This window comes from Leptonychotes weddellii, chromosome 11 (genome assembly GCF_054177405.1).
Source record: "Leptonychotes weddellii isolate Sample4059 chromosome 11, ASM5417740v2, whole genome shotgun sequence".
Lineage (NCBI taxonomy): Eukaryota > Metazoa > Chordata > Mammalia > Carnivora > Phocidae > Leptonychotes > Leptonychotes weddellii.
This window is the reverse complement of record NC_138379.1, coordinates 8772494-8791056: the sequence shown is the minus strand read 5'-3', so window position 1 is coordinate 8791056 and position 18563 is coordinate 8772494. Positions and strand designations below refer to the sequence as shown.

The window sequence follows — 18563 nt, the reverse complement described above, 5'->3', positions numbered from 1 at the left end:
TTGATGGCCTAATCCTGCTCGTTAATTCCCCAGCCCTCGTTAAAAATGAAAAGAAGCCGTTTGTGCTTGTACAAACCCCAAGAACCAGGATGGATGTGCGGGCGCTGGGGGGTGGGGCGGGGCGGGCGGCGCCTCCTCATTGGCCAGGAGACTCGGCTCGGCCACGCCCAGCCCTGGGTTGGGGTGGGGCGCCAGGCACCGGGGTGGGAGGGGGCCGCGGCGATTCTCAGGCTGCGCTTGCGGTTCTTCCTGCGGGAGGTGGGGCGTGTGCGCGTGTAGTTGCGAGCGTGCGAATGCCCGGGAGGCTCACGTCTGTCCTCAAATGTGTCCCTAGGTGTGTGGTTCTGGGTGTACACACGACATACGGGGCCAACACCCAGGCAAACGCAGTGCGTGCGTGCGTGCGTGTGTAATTCCTACGGAAATGGGCCTGACTACGTGAGCAGGTGGGTCATCTGCGGGCGCCCTTGAGAGGGTTCGGGAGCCAGTAATTGTGGGGGGCGGGGCGCAGGGCCAGGCCCCGCCCCCGGGGCCCTCAGGAGCCTCACCAGTTTGCGCTGACACCAGTGGCAGAGGCCGCAGAGGACGAGAGTGATGCTAAGGCTGACGGTGATAATGGCAGAGACCAGCAGGACATCGCGGGTGGGCGCCCCTGGGGAGGACACACACAGGTCAGACCCTCATTGGCCAGGGCCGGCCACCCTCCCTCAGCCCAGAGACCCCCCCCCCAAGCAGTTACCTTACCCTACCACCTGGCCCCCCACACTGGGAGTTCTGAGCCACAAGTTCCTCTCCCAGCTAGGCTTGCTGGCTGACCTGGGGAAGTTCCTTCCTTTCTCTGTGACTCAGTTTCCTCATCTGTAAAATGGGGGCACTGTGCAGGTTGACGTTCCTCCCACACCCTCCCTGCATGGGCTCTGTGTGAGCCCAGAGGATCCACACCATTGCCCAAACTTGACACCTCAAAGGGAGAGGCCAAGTGTACCCTCTGCCCAGCCAGGCCTCAGTGGACACTTTTACTTCCCCTAAAAAAGCCACTTCCTCAGCACACCCTTCCTGCCCAGCACCCTTCCATCTCCTCCAATACTCTGAGCCACAACTCCAGCCCCATTTGCCCAAAGGGCAGCATGTCTGAGGACATTTGCCCCATGGGCACTAACAGACCCTCAGAAGTGTCTGGCCCAAACTCAGCGGCAACATGTGTAATCCAAAAGGGAATTTCTGTAACCCTCTGACCAGCCCTCACCCCCTTCAGCTCAGCTTTCCTTGGGCTGGAAGCCCACCCAAGTGGCCTCTGTACACCCTGCCCTCCCAACCCTTAGCCTCCTGAGCTTGCCCCGTCGGCTGTAGCCCGGGCGAGAGGGGGCACCAGCAGCTACCGTTCCAAGAGCTCAGGGGTCTTATACTTCAGGAGTGGCAATGTTGACAAACCTGGCTCGGGACAAAAGCCCCAGGTTTCTGTGCAGATCCTACCACTTGCTTGCTGTGGCTTTGGACGAGTCACAGAACCACTCAGTTGTCTCCTGTAAATGCGGATTAAACCTCCTCCCTGCCTTCTCACAGGTGGTTGCAAACATGAGCCCAAACCAAATGCAAGGCAGGCAAAATTTCACCAGAAATTCTCGTGTGGGGGAGTGAGTCGAAAGAGAGCAGCATAGATCACACGTGCACTGTAAATATGTATGCACTAGGATGCGTCCTAAAGGCAAGTAGACGCTGTTTATTTACAGAGGAGACTGCGTGGGCTTTTCGGTGCCAGTGAGGGTGGTAATTAAGAGTTGACGATATCTGTCTGGTCCCGGTTCCTGCGGTTTTAGCTTCTGGGCTCCCAGTATCTCTTGTTTGGTTGTGGGGCCTCGTGGAGAAGGGCCCAGCAGTTAGCCCAGCTCTCGGGGCCCTTGGGGCTCCCTCCTACCGCCATTCTAGTGTTCTGGGCAGCCGGTTCACCACCTGCTCTCCCTAGAGTCCTGCTTGGGCCCCACCTCTCCCTTCCCAACTTCCTGAGCCTCCCAGCTGTGGGAAAAGGCCACCTTCGCCTGGTCCCCACCAGTCTACCTGCCAGGCCAACTAAGCTTCCTCCTGTCCTGAGTCTGTAGCCTCCCCCTGCCCCTGCCCCCGCCCAGCCTTGCACCCAGTTCACTGTCACCCTCAGGGCCCTTAGCACCCAGGAGCTCTGACCTGGACAACTAGCAGACACCAAGGACCTGGTCCTGCCCTTCCCTTCCTGGGGTGGAGGAACACAGCTCTGCAAGGAAAGGCCACATCTGCCAAATGGGAGGCCTCCATCTTTAACCTCCAGGCTTCTGAGGGAAGGGGGCAAGACAAGTGGGGAGAGTGAAGGCCATAACACCACAGGTCACGCCCCCAGCGCCCCAAGACTCAAGCCTGTGGCAAAGAGAGGGGCAAATGTACCTCCCAGGAAGGGGACCTGCACTTTTTCCAGCTGTCTCCACAGGAACTGCCCCTGCCCCACTGGAAGAGTCTGGGAGGGGGGTGCTATGTGGGCTGGAAAAGCAGGTGACCTCACGCTTTCCTCTGTTGAACTCACTTTTAAATAAAATAAATTCCATTTTTGGTCTGAGCTTTCTTCAACCACTATCTGTTAAGAATCTAGCATGAGGCACGTGCGACAGGCAAGAGGCAAGATTTCAGCTAATTATTTCTTAGCATGTCAGGTGCCCCAGAGCCAGTGAGTGGCAGAACACCCAGCCCGGGGCTCCAGACTCCAAAATATCCGAGAAAAGACCAAAGTGTGAGTGCAGTTTCTGCCTCTTCATAGCTGAGTGGCCTTGGACAAGTGTCTTAACCACTCAGTGTCTGTGGAGACAAGAGTAGCACCCCCCTCCATGGGGTTACTGTTAGCACTCAATAGTTACGTATTATGATTAAAGTTAGTGGTGTTAGTTTTCCCCCGACCATACACAGAGGGCTCTGGGAGCACAAATGAAGAAATGACTGCTGGACTAGAGGGCTATCTGGGAAGGCTTCCCTGAGGAGGTGGTACTTGGTGTGGTCCGGGGATGGCTATGAGGTGAGGGCACAGGGAAAAGCAAGAGCAAAGGCAAGAAGTGGGGGGGGGCAGGCATGTTGTTTGAGGAGCTGGTCTAGGTTAGTGGGTGTGAAGTGGAAGGGGACAGGCTGGGAACGGAGTGGGGCCTGATGGGGAAGGGGCTTGTCTATCAGGCTGAGGGGCCTGCTGTGTTCTGCAGGACATGGGAGCCATGGAAGGTTTTTGAGTGGGGGAGAAGCAGGACCAGAAGGGGCGTTAGCAAGCTCTTGGTCTGGTAGATGTGGTGCTGTGGTAGGAGGCGATGCTCCAGCTGGGTTCTTCTGCCCCCCCCACCCTCTCCACCCACCTGCCCCTCCACATCTTGGCCATGGGGCGATTCTCCAAGGGGTCTACCTCCTCTCTTTGCCAAAAAAGTCCTTCTCAAAACTGCTCCTCAACCCCTGCTGTAGGTAGAGGGCCCCTGAGGACAGAGCCTGTCAATCCCAGAAGCCAGTGGGCATGCTAAGAAGAGCCCCCAGAGATCCAGGGAATGCCTGTTTGAAACAAGTAGCATGCTGAGGGCAGGCAGAATGAGCACTGGGCTCGGAGTCTAGGAAAACTGGTGGAGGCCCTGTTCTGGCCACTAACCAGCTATGTGGCCATGAGCAAGGCGCTCAGCCTCTTGCATGTCAGCGCCTTCATCTGTGGAAGAGCTGACCCTTCCTCTGATGATAAGCCAGATGTTCCAGATGCTTCCCACGAGCTAACAACTCAGTCCTCACAACAGCAACTGAAGTAAGCATTACGATTGTCTCCATTTTGCAGATGGGGAAACGGAGATGCAAAGGTGGTCAAGAACCTTGTCCAAGGTCATTCCGGTAGTAGGTAGTGGAGAAAGGGTTCTAACCTAGGCAGTCTGGCTCAAAGTCAGCTCTCTTTGCTTTGTGTGCTCTCTGGAACTGTTAGGGATCCTAGGGATTTCTCAGGGGCCACAGAGGTGGATGCCGAGTAGATGAGGCTGGGGTCCCTCAAGCCCTCTTCCAAAAAGCAAGAGCATTTCCCTCTTTCACATCTTGGGCTTTCGTAGAAAGTTCCATTTGAAGAAAGAGCTGTGTTGCTAAGGCAAGTTGCCCCCCTAGATTGGGACCCCCAGGATCTGCTGCTGTCAGCTCACAGGCATGGAGCCCAACCCCTCCCCGCCAGGCCCTGGCTGTCCACCCACAGCCCTTGAAGCCGGGGTAAAACAAAGGCTTGTCACTGCAAATTGCCTTGATGTGGTGACCGAAAGTGACACGGTGTCCTCAGCCGGCAAGGGCTGTTGCCATCAAGGGGGTGCAGGCGTGTGTCCTTGCCTGCCAGCCAGAGTGACCCCATTCCCAGAGCACGGATCACTATGTTTGGGGCTGGAAGGGACCTCTGCCGTCATGGAGTCTGGCCCCAGCGATGCACGAACCCTCTGGTCAGCCCTGTCTGTGACAAGTCACAGGAGACAGGCCCTCCACCAACAGGCATGGTTAGGGAGGGTTGCTGTGCCCCGTGCTGAGCGGAGTCTCTCTCCCTAGAACTCCTCCCCACCCCCGTCCCCGCTTCGCTCCCAAGCTGGCCCTCCGGAGCTGCTGGGAACACGTTGGCTTCCTCTGCCACATGACAGGCCTCTAAATCCTTGCCGACAGCTCTCATGTCCCCTTCTAGTCTTCTCCAGGCATAGACGCCCTGGCCCTTCTAACCCTTCCTCCAATGACATACATGGTTTCAAGTCCTCTTAGCGTCAGCATATTAACATTGGGGGAAAGAAAATATCATAGCCCTCGTCAGCCTTTGACAGGGCCGGGTTCCACAACCTATCCTTGGGCAGAGGAGACATCCCGGGTCCCCGGGGTGAGACACAGACAAGGGCAGACAGATGACACCGGGGGCCCTGGGTGGCAGGGGGAGGCAGGAGCGGGGAGAGCCAGGCCTCGTGGGTCCGATCCAGGGGTGTCCTAGGAGTGAGGCACAAGCTCGGGCACGTGGCTGTCCCTCTGCCCAGGCCTGTGGTGGGGAAGTTCGGCTGACCCGAGCTCCAGATGAACGCCGATCCGGTGGGGGTCCTGTGCTCCTGACCGTGCCACCAGTCAAGCAGCTCTCGGGGTCAAGCCTGTGTGTTCGAGGAGGCAGCCACCTCTGAGGGTGGACGACATGCTCAAGCTCATGCCGTCTTCCCCCCTAGAATGTCTACTCCGTGAGGGCAGGACTTGCTCTCTGTTCACCACTGTCTTCCCAGGACCAAGGAGGGAGCGGGGCATACAGCAGGTGCTTGACAAAAGCTTGCTGAAAGAATGAGTGAGCAGGAACCTCAGGCCTCTAAGAATAATGATAATAATAGAGGCTACCATTTATTAAGCGCCTACTGTGTACCAGACTCCAGGGTCCATGAAGGCAAGGGCTGTATCTGCTTTGCTCGTTCTGGATATTCTGCGACAGGCTGACATATGGGAGGTGCTCAGTAAATGTTAAATGTTCAGTGCTTGCATGTTATCCCGCTTGTCATCCAAACATGATGGGAGGGAAGAGATGGGAGAGGCTGCAGGGACAGAGTTTGAGCCTCTCTTTTATTTATACACACACACACACACACACACACACACACACACACACACACACCCCAGGACCCCTTTCAATCTTCCCCCATGCCATCTTTGCCTGACAATTCCTGATTTTTCTAGACCCCCATAAAAAGCACCTCCTCCAGGAAGCCTTCCATAAGATCCCCCGGTGGGAATGAATTTCTCCTGCCTCGGAGCTCCCATCACACTGTGCCTGCACCCTTCTTTTAGGTTGCAGTGATTAAGTACCAGGACTCTGGAACCGGACTCTCTGGGTTCAAATTCTGGGTCTTACTCTTCCAAGACATGTGACCTAAGCTTTGCGTGCCTTTGTGTCCCCATCTGTAAATGGGGGCTAATAATAGTACAGGTCTCATAGGACAATTGTGAAGTTTAAAGGAATTAGCACATATAATGCACTTAGCACAGTGCCTGACACAAAACAAGAAGGCAATAAATGCCAGCTATTATCATAGTATCACCACGTCCGCCCAGTATTAGAGACATCTGGGGCACGGAGCTGGCGCTCAATGAGTGTTGAATAAAATACTGAACCAGATACACATCTAGTTCTTCCCCACCAGACAGCAGAGGCGAGGGGTCCTGTCTTACCCAATTCTGTGCACCCGGATCCCTGCCCCGGGGCTTGACCAAGACCAAGAGCATCAGTGAATGCCTGCAGCAAGGAGTGGGGAGGGCTGGGGCAAGGAGGCGTGGGGGGGCCTGGCTTCGCCAGGCTGGGCTTCAGGTGTGGACCGCAGACCTGAGCCCGTCCCTTGCCAGGCTCTGCCCCCACTCCCAACTCCTTCTCATCTCCTCAGCAAGCCATAATTTATGGATGAACAGAATCAAACAGGACGGCTGGCTGCTGGGATGCCCTGGGGAGCTGCCGGAGAGGGAATGGACTTCTGAGGGCATGCTCACCAGCTGCCCGGGGAGGGCAGGGAGGGGGGAGAACAGCAGGGGAGCCAGAGGGGGAGGAGGTCACACACAGGTCACAGACATGGACACCCATGGCTCGTACAACACACGTGCACACACCACAGAGGCTCACTCTTGGCACAGACAACCATGCGGCCCACACCGCACGCATGTGCATGCAGGTACGCGCACGCTCACACACACACACACACACACACACACAGCCTCAGAGACCCACCCCCTGCACAGACACCCATGCTCATTCACACACAGGCATAAACACACTATGCACAGATACCCATGTACACACAAATACACACACGTGCGCAAGCCACGGAGACTCATGCCGTGCACGGACACTGTGCTCACACTCATACACACAAGTACACACACGCCCATGGCCACGGCCACGAGTAGACGCCCAGCCCACTCTGCCATCCACGAGGTCTAGATGTTCATGCACATCTTCTGGCCTGGAATCCTTGCCCAGGCCCGTTACTCCTCTACTCAAATTCTGTCTGTCCTTCTGAGGCAGAGCAGTGGGACAGGAACTAGACCTGGGGGCAGATGGCCTGGATACCAGTCACATCTCTGCCCCTGGCCAGTGACCTCAGCCCGTAACGTCCCCTGCTGGGGTTCTGTCAAGATAAAATAATAGCTCCCATTAACTGAGCACTCCCCTTTTGTGGCAGACGCTGTGCCAGGAAGTTTATATGTGATCTCTACAACCAGGTACCAGGATCATCCCCATTTCACAGAGGCAGAGACAGGCATGGAGGGTTAAGGACGTGAGCCTACCCTTTCCCGCAGCTCCAGCTGCCTCCCTCCGAGCTGAAGAACGGACCAGCGCTCCACGTTGGGCTCCACTGCATGACCCAGCCTCGCCTCACTTTCCTCCCGCCTTCAAGACGCCTAACCTCTTCCTCATTTCGGCACAAGCTCTTCCCTCTGCCTGGAATGCCTTCCTTCTATCTTCTACTGTTATTATCCCGAGACACGAGATGGTCTTCATTCCCTCCCACATTCCTTTCTGCTTCCCCCGTAACTATGGCAATTCATCATTGTGGGTTAATAATTAGCACTTTCTATCTTTCCCCCACTGGGAACCCCTGGAGAGCCGAGACCCCAGACCACTCATCTCTGTAGGCCAGGTCTGGTACCTAGGAGAAGCTGGATAAGTAAGTGCTAAACAGATGCATGAAGTTATTCAAGGCCCCCAGGCAAGCCTGCCTCTTCCAGGAAGCCCTTCCTGATGACAAGTGCTCACAGCAGTCTCTTCATTCTCCAAGCTTGAATTAACTGACCTTCTGTCCAGCGTCCTTTTCTTGGGGGTAGGCCTTTCCCCCAAGCAGAGCCAATGGGGTACAATCATGTCTTCCCGTCGCTTGGGCTCTCCCACAGCCCACAACCCACAGCCCAGGATACGAGACAGAGAAGCTGCTGGACATGCTGGAAATCTGTGCACACACACTCTTTCCCCCAGACTTTGCTTGCTCTTGCACTCTCAGCTGGTGACACGCACACTGTCCATATCCAGGCCTTCCAAAGTTGTCCCATCACCTCCATGCCCTCCCAACCTAGACTGCTTCTGTCTTTCGGGATCCCCAGATCCCAGGCCCTTGCTCTCCTTACCAAATACCTCTCATCATAGTAACTAAGGTACGCTCAACACTGAATCATATTTACAGTCTTTAGCACCCCTCTAGAGGTAAATACGCTCATGCTCATTTTACAAAGAAAGACACTGAGGCTCAGAAGGGTTAAATACTTGCCCCTGAGTAGAAGAGAGGTAAAGCCAGGCTTGCACCTGGAGTCTGTAAACCTCAAACCTTACAGTTCTCTCTCTCTTGTTCTATCCAAGAGGAGCTTGAACCAAGTCACTCTGAGGACAGCCAAGAGAAGAAACGGAGGGAACACAAAATAAAAGGCAGTCAGGGAGAGGAATTTCCCCCCAATTTTTACCAACTAGAGCCATGCCCTTGTTACTCCAAAGCCACAGACTCCTCTCACACACCCTTCCCAGGGATCCTTCCTCCTTCCACTGGCCCAGCCCTCAGCCTTGGTAAAGCACCCTCATTAGAGAGAGGCTCAGTCCACCTAAAGGTCCCCGAACAGGCTAGGGGGTTGGGCCCCTGGGCTTAGACAAGGGTGAGCAGGAAACAGGGATGGGTAGGGTAGTCCAGGATTTGCCCAGGGCCCTGTCTCTGATACCACCTAGGGCACAACCACTATTCTGGAGATAAAGCAGAGTGATGTTGGGGGTGGTTGGGGCTACGTCTGCCAGTGCCTTCCTATCCTAATCCTGCCTCCTCCCACCTGATTCTGTACTACTTACGACACATCATGCCCCAGCACCTCCCCGCTATCCTTTGGTGGCTGCATGATGACGTTCAAGGTGGAAAGCAGTGAAAGCTAGAGTCACAGGTTTCCAAAGGAAGCACCCCCCCCCCATGTGCATGCTGAGCAGATGGAAACGGGGGAAGGTGGGAGGGCATTTACAAATGCAGAGCCTACCAGTCCTAGGACTATTTGGGCATGGGAAGGGGGGACATTTTTGGTACCTATCCCACCTTCCTTCCTCCTCCTGACCCAACACACACACAAAGCCAGAAAAAGGCTGAACTGGGGAGAAAGCAACAGAAAATCAATGAGCAAAACTCCGAACACTACACAGCCAGGCAAAGCTCTGGGCCTCCTGTCATGCTGAATTTTCTGCCCTCTCTCTACTCTAAAACTCCCCCTCCAATCTACCCACCTTGGGAAAAAGAAAATAAGATGGGCAGGTAGGAGGAAAAGGAGGGGAAAGAGAGCCTGGCATTCATTTCCCAGGAAAGCTGGGCCTCTACCCTACCCCTGTGCCCCCTGGACAGTCTCCCTGAGTGTCCTTCAGAAAGCCAAGGAGACACCCACAACCCCTCAGGCTTCAGCCAGGGTGGGCGCAAGGCTGGTGAAAGAGGGGGCCCAAGGGGAATTGTTTTGGAAAGTTACAAGTAGCTGAAAATAGGGGCTTAGCCCAAGCAAGCCTCTTCAACCTTGACTGTAATAAAAACAGATAATGTGTGAGTGAGCTAAGGAGAGAGTGCTGGCTGGATGCAGACGGTTTAGAATTCAGAGACGATGCCAAGTGAGTAAACAGCGAATGAAGGATTGTCCGGATGGGCCAGGAGCCGTTCCAGCAAGAAATTGGACGGGGACATGTCAGGATCCACCAGCACTTTGACTCCTCATCGGGGGAGCAGGGCCCGGGTGAGCTACGAAGACCTCATCCACGCATTCTCTCTGCCTTCTCTACCTTGGCTCTCTCTTCCAGCAGAGAGCATGGCCTTGGTAAATACGGCTCACGTTTGTTCAGCGCCAAAGAGTTTACAAAGTACTCCAGAGTTTACCTAGGGTTTCATATCTCTTGCCATATTTAATGGCGATGGGCTATCTTCGGCCTGGTGACCCCTCCCTCACCACAGCCACCCCCACTTCCCACAATTCCTGGCTTAGGGAAGCCTGGTACATCTGACTTCAGTCTTCAGCTTCAAAAGATGGTGTGTGTGGGGGGGGCGGTGAGACCATTTGTAGACTCCAGAGAGCTGCTAAGTCTGGAAGTCATGAGGGTCAAAGCCATTCAAGACAACAGAACCAGGTGCCAGCTCTGAGTTAGCTGGGAATCAGCCACCCTCCCCAATCACCCTGATCCCAAAGCCGATGAGCCACCTGGGCACCCCTGAAAATGATCATGTCCATCAGAACAGCAAGTGCCCAGGAAAGGAGGAGCCCAGGTGGAGGGCTTCTCCACCAGGAGTGTGGAGCAGGGGCAGGATCAGGGATGTGTGATGATTAAGTGCAGGCCTTGACCACTAGTTACTCCTATGAATAATGCATTGTTGTGCCTTGGCCTAAGTCAGCATCTTATTGTTATTAATAATACATGGCTGTAAAGAAGCTGAAGTTGGAATGGTGCGCTCTATTTTATTCGAGGATCTCAGAGCACTTAAGAGTTCCTCATGCTGATGATTCAACTCTAGCTCCCCAAGTCACAGGTTTCCTTACAGGACCCAGTCAGCACCTGTCCTGCCCCGACACCCTCCCACCTGGTGCTTGGAGCCATGAAAAAGCCTCAGGGGCTAGGAATCTTCCATCCTGAGATTCAGATTCTTGATTGGGTTTTGGCGGGGGAAAGGATACACTTAATCTTTGCCAGCTCAAGGGCTCTCAGGGATAGACTAGAATGTGAAGCTCCTCCCAGGGATGTTTAGAAAGGAGGGAGAGAACTAGTGGAAATCCAGGTGGGGAGAAATGGTTGGAGACCACTGGGGATCTGAATCCAGGTCTGCCACCCACTGTGTCGCTGTGGGTGTGTGGCCTGAGGCAACTAACTCAACTCTGGTCCTAAGTGTCCTCGTTAGAACATGGGACTGAAATTCCGTCTGGGAGGTGCCATTCTACCATATTCTGAGGTATCATTTGCACCACAAATACTAGGAGGGAGCCTCTGAGAGCGCCGCCCTGGGATCTGTCCATGGTTCTGAAACAGGTGACGGTCGCGGTACCCCTGTCCTTGGTGCTGAAATCGTTTGAGTCCCGGGACTGCTCCCTCCTCCAGGCCGCTCTGCATTGCCCCTAACGAGCAGGATCCCAAGGACTGGAGCTGTTTTTAGGACTGTTTTTAGGACCACTTTCCTCTACCAATTCCTCCCTGATCAGCCACGAGCTGAAGCCAGGGCGGCGACGAGGCAACTTCGAGAGCTCCCTTTCCCCAGTGAGGTCCTCAGATGCTGAGGACCCAGTCAGCACTCCGACTCAGAACCAAAAAAGCCTCCCCGCTAATGTAAATGCCGCCTCCCATTTCCTCAAGTGGAGCCCGCCGAACTGCCTCCTGGCGGCTGGTGAGGGTACTGCGCTTAGAGCAGAAACACAGAAGGTCCCGAGCGGTGGCTCTGGGCGGGTGGGGAAGGAGTGGCCTACGGTCCGCCGTCACCGCCCCCTCACCCATCCCGGGAAAATATGGCTCTCTGAGCTTGCAGCGCTGCCCAATAACCTGCACGTTCCAAGCAGTTCGACCGCCCGGTGGCCGCCTTGAAATACCATGCTGCCTGTTTCACAGCGAAGACTCAACGCAGTGGTCAACCCGGGCCAAGCGAAAAAACTTCTTGCTCCCTCTAACACAACTTTTCCTCCCGCTGTAGGGTGAGCCCTACCAAAATGAACACAAAGGCTTGTAATAGGCCCCCCTGAGGGCAAAGGCTCCCTACCTCACATCCACCCAGATAAGAAACTTGCCCACAGCCCCTCTCTAGGAAAAAATGGGAGTCAGAGGAGAAAGCCAATTTCTGCCCACTCCTGTTCCCTACTCCACAGGTGGGGGTTCTTTGAAAAGCAGATCTGCTTAGTGCTTCTAGGGACTGCTTCATATTAGCCTCACTGGGTGTAGAAATTTCCCTCTTTTCAAAAACAAACATCAAAGCAAATAAAACCACCTGAAGACAACGCCCAAATCACTGCCTCTCTGGATCTAGGTAGGGAGTAAAGATAACAATCTTTACAGTAGATACAAATAATATAACTTATGGAGCACTTACTCTAAGCCAAGAACTGCTAAGAGCTCTGCATTTTCTCATTGAAAACTACAACCCCAACCCCCCCCCTCCCGGGGGAGGAAGCATGATGGTCAGCATTCTACAGATGAGGAAAGGGGGGTCCAGACAGGTGAGGTGACTACTCAGGGTGGTGCAGCCGGTGTGTGTTGAGACTGGCTCTGGAAACCACATCTGTCTGCCCTTCATCTTGCAGCTCAGCAGGATCCACCTCCCCATCCTTCCCCATTCTGCAAGCCTCGCTGCTCCACCCCTCCACATCTTCACATCTCATCTGAGAGCACACTGGAGGAACACAGTAACACCTCACACTCCCACAACACTTCCAGCCTGCAAAGTGATTTCATAGCCATTGTCCGAATCAACCCTCATGATACTGAGGCATTCTTCCGATTTGACAGGAGAGAAACCTAAGGCACAAAGAAATTAAGTGGCTTGCCCCAAGTCACACAGTGAGTAGTGGAACCAAAACTCAGATGAAGACGGTGGTACTCCCAGCCCAGTGCTCTCTCCATACTTCCATAAGGTTGGGGTCCTGGGGGTAAGCCAGGGAGGGGGTCCAGGGGCTTCCTAAGACCCTGACCTGGGCTGCTTCACTCCTCCTCGTCCCCAGGGGCCATCAGTTGGCTCAGCTCTACCTTGGAGTCTCAGAGTCTCATTCTAAATGAAAATTTTTTCCAGGCAATTACTTCCTACTAATTAGGAGGCAAGGCTGCTAGTCCCTGGGCCCTGGGCTGACCCCCTTTCTCAACTCACACGGGCGGGGGGTTGTTGAGGTATTGAATAGCAGTGCCAGCCACAGAAACTGCCTGGCTTGGCCCCATCAGCCCCATCATCTGAAGGAGGCAGGGAAACTCTGAGGGCAGGGGAACTGGTGGAGGAGTGAGGAGCGCAGAGGAAGTGGAAGAATGGAGGTGGAGGGGGGGACACTGGGGTGGGGAGGGACTCTGAAGTGGGAGAGAGCCAGGGGACAAGGAACAAGGGAGCCTAGACATGCCCATGCAGAGTAAGAGAGAGACCTAGGCTCAGGAGCAGCAGGGGGAGCCAGGAAGATCCAGAGAAACAGGGACATTTGTTCCATGTTGTAGAAAGGAAAGAGAAGGAATCTCAGGAAGCAGAGAGACAGAGGAGGGGGAAGAGATGAAGAGATCTCCCATCTGTGGAGGGAGAGGTAGGAAGAAGGCACCCTGGAAAATGGTCAAAATTACTGAAGTGGAAGAGGCAGAGAGAGGGAGATACTGGGAGACTCCCAGAAGGGGAAGGAGAGAGGAAGGACAGGGAGGAAGGAGGCATTGCTGAAGGAAAGCCCTGGGGAGGAGGGGAGGAGAGCGGGGGAGGACGGCTGGAGTGGCAGCTCCCAGGGCCCCAAGAAGGGCTCTCTCTAGTCATCGTCCTTGAGCCTCCCCCAATGTCAGTGCCCAGCCAGTCGGGCCTGCATGCCCTCCTACGCAGCCACAGGTACGGGCCAGCATGATGGCAGGCTACCAGTCGGCTCAGGGCCCAGATGCTCCACTCACCCAGGGCAGCCAGCTGACCTCTCTTCCTGTCAATCTGCCACCCGCCTCCAGTGGGCTGAGCCAGGGACCCTCCGGGGTCACACAGCAACATGACCAGGAGGCTCTGGGACTATGGGGTCCAGCCTCTCTACTTGACAGAGGGAGGACCAAGGACCCAAGAGGAAATGGTGCTTGTCCAAGTTCCTATACCGAGTGGGTGATGAGGCCAGATGTAGAGGGTTCAGGGTCAAAGTCCCACTGGTGGGTCCTGTTCCCTCCTGGGCAAAGCCAATAACAGGAGACAAAGACAGGTCTTGGTTGCTAGCAAGTCAGTTCCTGATCAATCTAAGGGAGTAAGGGCAGCCAGGGGCTGAAGGAGAAGCAAAGGAAGAGACTGTTTATGGAGCACTGGGTGGGAGGATTCTGCACGAGCTCTAACTGCAGCTAACATAATTGAGCATTTACTAGGCACAGTGTTCCAGCCACTTCAGACACTGCATGCATGATCTCATTTAGTCCTCATGATAACCCTATAAAGTATGTATTACTGGAATTCCATTATAGGGAAGAAACTGAGACTCAGGAAAGTCGAGTCATTGACCAAGTCCACAGGCTAATTGGTGGCGTGTTTCTAATTCAGGCGACCGACCACTACCCCGAGGACCCATCCACCCGGCGTTATCTGAAGATGCTCAGATCCTCAAGTTCCCATGATCCCAGCCCAGCTCTGGCAGAATCTAGGCCCCAGATGCCAATGGGGTTACAGTCCTGTGTTGCAGGGCCTTCTTGTGGTCCAAAGTGGGGGCAGGATCATCAAGTGCTACATTTGAACAAGCGTCGTCTTAAGGCAGGGGAGTCTGGCTTCTAGCCCTGGCTCTGCCACTAACTTACTGTGTGACTTTGGGCAGGTCATTTGCCCTCTCTGGACTTGGTGCTCCCACCTGTGTCACTGAAGGGGCGAACCAGATGGGAAGAGCTAGCATACCCATGCTGCCAACGTGGCAACAGGCACGGTTCCAGCCAGTTCATATACAGCAAATCCTCAAGTCCTCCCAACAGCGCCCTGAAGTGGGTGCTATCATCACCTCCCCTTTACGGATGGGGAAATGAAGCAATGAAAGTTCAACTTGCCCAAGGTCACAGCTACTTGATACATGGCAGAACCGGGATTTGAACCCCATTACTTAAAAAAAAAATTTTTTTAAAAGATTTATTTATTTATTTTGAGAGAGCGAGAATGAGAGAGAGAGAGAGAGTACATGAGTGGGGGAGGGTCAGAGGGAGAAGCAGGCTCCCCACCGAGCAGGGAGCCCGACGCGGGACTCGATCCCGGGACTCTGGGATCATGACCTGAGCCGAAGGCAGTCGCTCAACCAACTGAGCCACCCAGGCGCCCCCCCCCCAAAATTTTTTTTTTAATTTTTATTTGCTTATTTTAAATCACCTCTACACCCAACATGGGGCTTGAACTCATGACCCCGAGCTCAAGAGCTGCATGCTCCACTGACTGAGCCCACCAGGCACCCCAGGAACCCCATTACTTTTCATCCGGAGCCCATGCTCTGGCTGCCGTTCTGCATTATTTCCCTAATGAGTCTCTTAGGTGCAGTCTTCCCCTGCCCTTCTGCACAGTCACACATGCCATCACGTTTCCACACGGGAAGCACACATGACCAGCATGGGTCTGCGTGATACACCTGCTCCTGAGCCTTCACCCAGTTTCTATCTGGAATAGCTACCCTCACTGGGTGCTACATCTCCGCAGGCTTTCTGGCACCCAGAGCAGGTCAACTCCAGCAGGTCCACATGCACGCACACGCAGGTCCCCTTTTCTGGGCGCTGGCAGACTCGTGGGGGGCCCTGTGCCAAGCGTTAGCATACAGCCACGTGGCAGTGACGTGGGCCACCACACCCCTTCTCCTCTGCCCCCCCACCCAGTGCCTGGGTGGCTCACACATCACACCGCACACCTGTCAGCAACCCCCTCCACGCTGCCTTCCTCACGCCTCTCCCCTCACAGAAGCGAGCACCTTCTCCGGGAAGGAAGCAGGCACACGCCCAGCCTGGCTCCCACGGCCTGAAGATGCCAGCCAACTCAGGGGTGGGGAGGGAGAAAGAGCCCTCGGCCGGAGGCTCTGAAGGGCCTGGGTTCCACGGTTCCTGTCTGACGCTAAGCCCTCCCTTGGGTCTGAGGGCCCGAACTCTCGAGACCCAGAAGTGGGGTCAGATGGGGATCGCTGCCCATCACATCTGAGTAGGACCGTGGGGCCGTGAGGGTTTCTCTGGCCAAGTTAGCATTGCACACCCCCCCCCCAGCACCCCATCCTGGTCCCTGCTCTCTCCTCCCCCTGCCCAAGCATCTCAGAGTTCTGGGTATTTTTAGGCCTCAGCTGACAGGCTGTGAAATCGCTTCCTTCGCACCTCCCCAACCAGGCGGGGGCTGGAGAGGGAGGAACGGGGCTGGGGGGGCCACACACAGCCGATTCATCAGGCTCCTCCAGGGCTGGCAGGTGCCAAGCAGGGAGTGAGGGGTTCCTCCCTTTCTCTTCAGAGCCTCCCCTTGACTGAGAGGAACCTTCCACTGAGCCTGCAGAGAGGGAGAGGAGTTAGGGTGGGAAGGAAGCTCCACCCCACTCCAGGGACCTGAGAACAAAGGCTTTAGGGGATGCCTCAAGCACTAAAGGAGGCACTGGGGACACCCTCTGAGTCCAGCTCTGCAGCCAATACCAATTCCCAGCATTCATTTCCAAGTGATGGGCCGAGAGACATGCTGGCTCGGATCCCAGTGGGATTAGGGAGGCACCGAGCAGGAGAGCCTGGTGGTTAAGACGCAGGCTTTGGGGTCAGGCTGCCTTGCAATCTCATGACCCTGCTCTGAGGAGTGACCTGGTGAGACACTCCACCTCTCTGGGCCTCGGTCGGGCTCCTCACCTGTACAACAGTGGGGGCGATCTCTCCCTCGTAGGGCTGCCGTGAAGATGAGAAGAAATGCCGAATGTGAAGGACAAGGTGATCTGTGGACCTGCCAGTCCCTGCTAGGAGATTATCCCCTGCCACCTTCCCTGACCTGCCCGTTCCCTCCTTACTGCTCCTTCTCTGGGCTGCCTTCCTCACCCTGATCCCTGAGGCTGGGGCCGACGGTTCAGCCTGGAATTATGCTCTTCAGTGCCCATCTGACCCAAATCCCCAGGGGAACGAATCCCCAGTTCAGGTGGGCGGGCAAGGTAGACCGTCCCAGGCTCCCTGCTTCCTGCGCACATCCACATCACATGTGCACATGGACCCAAATACCAACACGTCTGTGTGCTGCCGGTGCTTGGGGGTGAGGGCGTTTGCCCTGGGACGAGCCCCCAGGGAAGTGGGAAGATGTACCCAAGCCCTGCTGGGAATGGGCCCCTGTGCCAGGGGCCGTGGGCATGGAGAGGGAGGGGCCTGCCCAGTTGCCGTGGAGACAGGTTGGCTCTGGTGGGGCTCTGGAGCTCCCGGCTGGCAGCTGGAGCATGAATATGTGGCTCCCCCGGGGCCTGGCCCTGATACCCATGGTGTGGGGCGGGGTGCAGATCCGATCCCCAGGGGCACGGATTTGTGTCCATTGGGTCCTAGACCTGCCCACCTGGGTGCTGTATCCTTCTCTGGAAGGCTGTCTCTGATACCCCATGTCCCTAGGTAAGCCCCCGGGGTGTGCCCATGCATACCTATCTTCACCTGGTGCCCCCCCGACAGCCCATTACCTGCCACAAGCTTTCCAAGGGCAGGACCCCCGTCCAGCTGAAAGCTGCAGATGTCCTGGTGTGGTGTCCTCGACTCAGCCCTGTGCAGGGGAGAGACCCAGGAGGGGCTGGGCAAAGGTGGGGACAGATGCATTAACCTGGGACTCCAGCTCCATGTACCTGCCTGCCTCCAGGCTTCCTACCCTCCACACTGCTGCAGAGTTCAAGTTCTTTATAGTATAGAGATGTGCTTGAAAGTCATCCATGGCTCTCCATGGTCCTCGTTAAAAAAAAAAAAAAAAAAGAAAAAATCCAGTTTTCCTGTTTCTGAATGCCAAGACCTTCATAATCAGGCCCAGCCCACCTTTCCCAAGCCTCACCTCCTGCTACTGCCCCCCAAAGGCCTCTCTTCTAGCCCCATTCAAGCCCCCACGGAACAAGACCCTGCTTCTGGGCCACAGCACATGCTGTCCCCATGGCACCGAATGCCTCACCCCTGCTGGTCATGTGACAAGCTCTTATTCTTCCTTCAAAACCCCAAGGCCCTGGACTCCAAGCTCATGCTCTTGGGTCTGCTGGTGTTTGCTGGAAGCCCCAGCTGACTTCTAACTGCAAGTTCCCCTTTCCCAGGTTGGTCGGAGGATGGAAGAGCTAACGTATGTCATGTGCTTAGAACAGCACCTGGCATGTAGGGATCATTCAACAAGTGTTTGCTGTTCCGAAGGTAACCGACTGACACCGCCTCAGGGAAGCCCTCCCTGACTCCTCCTCCACCACGGCTGAAGCAGGCATGTCCTCCTTGGAGCTTCCGGAACCCTCATGCCAGACATCAATCACTTGGTGCAGGATAATGTTGATGACAGCCGTCATTGGCTGAGTGTTTACTATGTGCTGGGCTCTCTGCTAAAGATATTTCCCGCCTCACCTCGCCTCATCCTCCAACCCTGTGAAATAAGAACCATCATCAGACCCATTTAACAGAGAAAGAAACCGAAGCCAGAAGAGAGGAGTCACTTGCTCCAGGGACAGGGCAGCAAGTATCTCTGCCAAGGTTCAAACAGATGGCTAGCTGTTGGACCCCAGAGACCTAGCTAAAAAGCAAGCCACCCCCTGTGGCACATACATGACGTGCTTAGCACATCCCGAGTGCTCCCCAAGCAAGAACCTGCTATTATTATGGTGCTCCTGTTATCAAGGGAGGGAAAAGGGTGGAGCGGGTGACCTGAGAAGGGCCTCCTGAGGCTGGACCCCCTACAGAACGTGAAACCCCCATTCCT

General features: G+C 55.3%; 1 protein-coding gene across 5 annotated transcripts in view; it reads right to left on the bottom strand.

Moving 5' to 3' along the window:
• SYT7 (synaptotagmin 7) overlaps positions 1 to 18563 on the bottom strand; it is a 62110-nt gene that overhangs the window by 36966 nt on the left and 6581 nt on the right. For all 5 annotated transcript variants that reach the window (XM_081798009.1, XM_081798010.1, XM_081798011.1 and 2 more), the window contains exon 2: positions 549 to 652. In XM_081798009.1, coding sequence (XP_081654135.1) covers positions 549 to 652 — 104 coding nt within the window. The remainder of the gene's footprint in view (positions 1 to 548; positions 653 to 18563) is intronic.